Below are 5,256 nucleotides of genomic sequence, written 5' to 3' on the forward strand. Positions count from 1 at the left end.
CCAGCGAAGATGACTATGAGCAAATCACTGCAAGTATTTCTGTGAACATTCACACGATTCATCTTTTAGAAGCCTTCAAGAACCAAGAAAACTGGGGGATGAATTCAGTGTGAAACCCTGGATTTAATGGACTTCTTAAGTTATCAAAACGGTGGTGAAAATGAATGTTTATACACCACTAACTAATTTTCTGCATACATTAAAACTAGTACAAAAGGGTTCTTGAAAGAAATGTATGATATGATATATAAGAAAAAGCATGGAAATAAAGATAATTCTCAACTCCAGTATTTTCATCCATAAAAACAATTGTGTTATCAAAATGATTATGTTTGAAATAAAGCCTACCCTAATCTTCCTTGTCTTCAGGTCCATACTCGTCTCTAGGAGCCGTGTCATGTTCAGTCTGGGGTCTAATACCAACCCTAAGAGGTTCATCTTCTTGGCCAAGGCTTCTGATAAGCATCAGCATTGCCACAAGAAATACAATGATGTAAACAGTTTTAAGGCCAATAAGTGAATTGATGAAGCCAATTAGTGATGGACCGGCAATCTTTTTCTGTTCTGTCCGTCCTTCTCTATATCCTTCAAGGAAACGTGAAATTTGATTTCCCTGGTCTTCATCATCAATACTTTCAGAATCGATCACCTTCCATAAAAACAAATGTAGAATATAAGTATGTATTCTGGTTTAAGTGTAGAAGAAAACAATGTTAATACATCAGGAAAAAAATTATTCAGCCAGAAGGGTTTCTCTCAATCATGCACTCTGACTTAATTTTCTTTTTATTGATTATTTATTGCCCCCAAAAATTTTCATGTTTCTTTTATTTATTTTATATGAATGCAAAAAGTTATAATTCAAAATTTGCAGCAAAGAAAGTAAGCGAGATTTCAAAATTAAATGCTTACAGTTAGGTACTCCTCGCCACCATCCCAAATGATCATTTTTGGCAAAAATGACTTCTTATTGACCCCAAATGTATCCGCAAAGTCTCCCCACTGCTTAATTCCAACATATGCAAAAACTAAGTCACGATTTGAAGAAGCAGCAGCCTTCAACAGCTTGATCAATTTCTGCGACTTCTCATCAGCCACATCCTCCACAAATGTCAGGATGATATTCCTTTTATCATCTTTCAGCAAGTTTAGTGTGTCATCGTTTATGGGCACAGACAGGGGAAGGAAATTTTGTTTAATAAATTCTTCCAAATATTCATCTGCATATTTATAAGAGGACATTTAGAACTACTTTTGCTTTGCAAAAACAATAGAATTTACAAATGAATGTTAAAAGGGTACAAAGTACAAAAAGAAATCGGGAGATACAGTCTCATCCTTTGGCAACTGACATTTACAACTACTTTTGCTTTGCAAAAACAATAGAATTTACAAATGAGTGTTAAAAGGGTACAAAATACTAAAAGAAATCTGGAGATACTGTCTCATCCTTTGGCAACTGAACTTTTAATTTCAATCTACACAAATGCCTTCTTTAAACACAATTTATTCAAACTTTATTCTGTTTGCTCTTTTACCGGTAAATCTTTATTCAGCCTAATCTCAACCTCTAAATTATCCAAATCAACAATTATGTTTCCAGAGTCACATTTCCTTTTTGTTTATCAAATTTAACATTTCATGAATCAAAAGCCCTTGCATTTCTTCAAAAAGAGCCCAATCCCACAACTTCACAAACCATTCCCTCCACTGATGGGAGTCCAAGCATGTACGTTCTAAACTAATAGAAATGGAGACCTATTTTATGAAATTAAAGTCCAGTAATATTGATCATGAATGAAGCCATGCTGCCAGCAGCCTGCTGTTCAATGAAAGGATGCATACACTCTTACTAGCTGAAAATTATTCCCTCATCCCAAAATTAAAGTAGAAGCATTCAGAAGTGAAAGCAAAAGATTTTTTGGGAGAAAACAATAATATGATTACTCCAATCATCAATCAAGTCTACTACAAAATTAAGAATAAGGGTCTTATGTAGACAGTGGTAAAAACCTAAACAGATAGGAAAAAAATCTACAACATAATACCTACTAATACAAATAAATAAATAAACTCAATTTATCAAAATAAGACTATTAAAAATTTTAACAAGTTAAAATTCTAAAAATTATTAGATCCTCAATTGCCTATCAAAGATATAAGGTATGAACTCACAGTATATCATAACAATCATAAAAAATCCATACTAAATGAAAACTAGCTTTCTTCTTTGAGGGTTCAAACAATGGGCTTTAATTAGTCTTTTCAGCAATACAAGTACTCAAACATTCGATTGCAATTTCTTGAAAAAACAAGTGAATAATATGAACTTGAAATTGTTATTCCTGGCTGGATAAACACAGGAAGAGTAATAACCCTTCCAAATATACCAATGAAATTTGAAAAAAAAAAAAAAATTCAAGACAGACTACTATAATGTCACCCCCTTAAGTTTGACCCCAAAATGATTTTCTTATGTGAAAAAGGTTTTCTTCTGCAACTCATTAAACATTTCAAGAAAATTTGGAAGCACACGTACAAACAAGATGAAATCACGATCATGCATATACACCTCAGCTAAGACATATTGCTCAGCAACTTTTTTATCCCATCAATTTGCTCTTCCACTAAAACAACTGGAGCCCATATAGAAATGACGCTCTTAAAAAGAAAGACCAAAAAATTTAGATGTCACAGTAAACCAATTAAAGCAAAGGCAAATATCTAGTAGAAAGAGTGTCGGCAGGCAACTAGCTTACAATTTTTTGGAAAGAAAGATTCGATTATCAAGAATTATATAAAAATTTTGACACAATTTACCAACTGAACTACATAGATTATACTAATACAAACTAACCTTCAAGTGGGCCATAAAAGATGTTGCGTTCATTGTAAGTTGGCTGAATAGCAACCAACGCTGGAGTTTTGTCAAAATCATAGAACACCATCATGTCCTCAGAGAAATCATTTGCCACGGCAAACCATGCCTTCTTCTTATACTTTAAGGCTAAGTCAGATATGATTGACTCACCCAAGCCAAAACCAATAAAAATAGGAAAGAAAGAACCGGCATTATCAACAAAATCTTTGATCTCAGCATCTGAATTAAGAATGGTGACATTAGGAGCAACAAACTTTTTGAGATAACGGATAAGCAAATCTGATTGTCTTGGCCCATAATATTCTGTGGGAATGCCATGTATAAATATCTTGAGAGAAGGAAATGCACTGAATCAATCAAATTAAAATACAAAAACAATGTCAATTGCAATTCAAACAAAAATATTAATTGGATTTAAATTGCATTAATAAATGAAAAATATAAAAAATACGTACTCAATCTCATATTTACGAGCAAGGCGAGTATACTTGTCCGCATTTACTTTAGCAATAACAATGGGGTCTTTCAATCCAGTGAGAACAGGGGCTGCTGCATCTAACTGCAAGCCGCCATCAAACAATTCAACACCAATATTTAACAAAATAATATACCTACTTTACCTGACTTGAACAATCAATAAGTTTAAGTAACAAGCCTTATCAAAATAAATAGTAGAATATTCAATAAATTAAATAGCAAAGCAGGCCATATAGTTTGTGATATGTAAATAATTTTTGAAAACTAAGATACAATTCAAAATTTAAGTTGTAACTAATATTTTTAACACAATAATTCTAAAAGTTTTCTTTTTTTGATTTTACAGTAGCTTTTTGTAATTTATCTGAAAAATTGCTTTCTTTCCAATTCATTTCAATCAAATCCCATTTCTCCTAATATTCTTGTATAGCTTGTTTTCAAAAATGAACATCTGTAAATTCTACATAAACGCACAAGAATTCATCCTATGCAAAAACTGATTCTTCAAAATAATATTACACTTGTAACGCGAAACAACACACTTTTTTTGTATATTCAATACCACGAAAACACTTATAACACGAAAGAACACAATTTTTATATATTCAATACCATTACACTTATAATACAAAACAGCACTTAGGGTAAATTCAATAACATTACAAGGGCAATTTAGGAAAAAAAATTGGAAGGCAAGATATTATGAGACCTGAGGAGCAAGGCGCTTGCAGTGGCCGCACCAGGGAGCGTAAAAATCGACCAAGATCAAATCGAAGGCTGAGATTGCTGATTCAAAGTTTGATTCGTCCAGCTCTATCACTTTCCCATCTATTTTGAACCGGGTTTCTTCTTGAGAAGAAAATGATACCAACCCATATAGCAATAAGATCCAAACTATACTTTTAACCATTTCTGGCATATTCGACAACTTCTTGTTGCTCTCAAAATTTATCAGATGGTTTTATTATCTTGCTGAAGAAAGTAGCTACTTTTTGATTCAGTTTTGGATTTTTTAATGTTCGGGATGTAACTGCCACGGGTATCCTCCGAGAGATTTTTCAACCTAACCATTAGTCTTAATGTGACTTTCTAGAATAAATGAGTTCACAATGTAGCCCCCGTAGTTTTGATAAAAGCAATAGGCCAAAAGACTTGTTCCGACCCGAAGTATAGTGAAATCTCAAAGTTTCACCCTCTAATTTAAATAATTTTTTATTAAAAATCTCAGTTAAGATTATAGATAAAACTTTTATTTAACAAAAAATTTAAAAAATTAAAATTTTATCATATTGTCTCCTCTTAATTTGAAAATCTCATAATCTCCTTGCAAAAAAAATTCCTTCAAAGTTTAAAAAGTAGTAATTTCCTCTAGGGTTTTCTCTCATTCTCTTTAGTGGCTGATTTCTTCTTGGTTGTCAGTCGTCCTTCCCTCCTTCTTCCATCATTTGTCGGAGATGAAGACCATTGTCTCTATATAAGACAAAGATAAAATGTTTTCGTCTAAGACAAAGATGATGATCTTTGTCTCCGATGAAGGCAAAATTAGAGTAAAGAGAGGTGATAGACTGAGGGAGAAGGAAGAGGGAAGGCCAATCGATGGCCAAGTAGAGTGAGTCGCCGAAGGAGAAAAAAGCTAAGGGGAACAACTATTTTTCAAATTTAGAAGAAATTTTTTTTTGGGGGGGGAGGGGGGAATTGTGAGATTTTAAATTGAGGCGGAAAAATGTGATAGAAGTTTAGTTTTTTAAATTTTTGTGAAATGAAAGTTTTATCTCTACCCTTAACTGAGATTTTTAATAGAAATTCACTCATGGGTGACTGTTTGAAGTTTTAAAAGTTGGAAAGTAAGACTTGAGATTTCACTATATCTTGTGTGGGAACTTGTCTTTTGGCTAGAG

The 5,256-nt window shown here is 32.8% G+C and overlaps 1 protein-coding gene across 1 annotated transcript; it reads right to left on the minus strand.

Annotated features, from left to right (window-relative positions):
• Positions 1 to 219: 219 nt before the first annotated feature.
• Positions 220 to 4,426, minus strand: LOC123228551 (protein disulfide-isomerase 5-2). The gene is made up of 5 exons (XM_044653955.1): positions 4,068 to 4,426; positions 3,337 to 3,440; positions 2,858 to 3,228; positions 913 to 1,220; positions 220 to 649 (listed from the first exon to the last, which is right to left on the minus strand). The coding sequence occupies exons 1-5, from the start codon at positions 4,275 to 4,277 to the stop codon at positions 350 to 352; spliced, it is 1,293 nt and encodes a 430-aa protein (XP_044509890.1). The 5' UTR covers positions 4,278 to 4,426; the 3' UTR covers positions 220 to 349.
• Positions 4,427 to 5,256: the final 830 nt, after the last annotated feature.

Source organism: Mangifera indica, chromosome 11 (genome assembly GCF_011075055.1).
Source record: "Mangifera indica cultivar Alphonso chromosome 11, CATAS_Mindica_2.1, whole genome shotgun sequence".
NCBI classification, from domain to species: Eukaryota; Viridiplantae; Streptophyta; class Magnoliopsida; order Sapindales; family Anacardiaceae; genus Mangifera; species Mangifera indica.

Coding starts and splice junctions, on each gene's coding strand:
- LOC123228551 (XM_044653955.1), bottom strand. CDS start 4,277: ATGCCAGAAATGGTTAAAAGTATAGTTTGGATCTTATTGCTATATGGG. Junction 1,221..2,857: donor CTTTTATGGCCCACTTGAAG/GTTAGTTTGTAT, acceptor ATAAATATGCAG/ATGAATATTTGGAAGAATTT. Junction 650..912: donor GTGGCGAGGAGTACCTAACT/GTAAGCATTTAA, acceptor TTTTTATGGAAG/GTGATCGATTCTGAAAGTAT.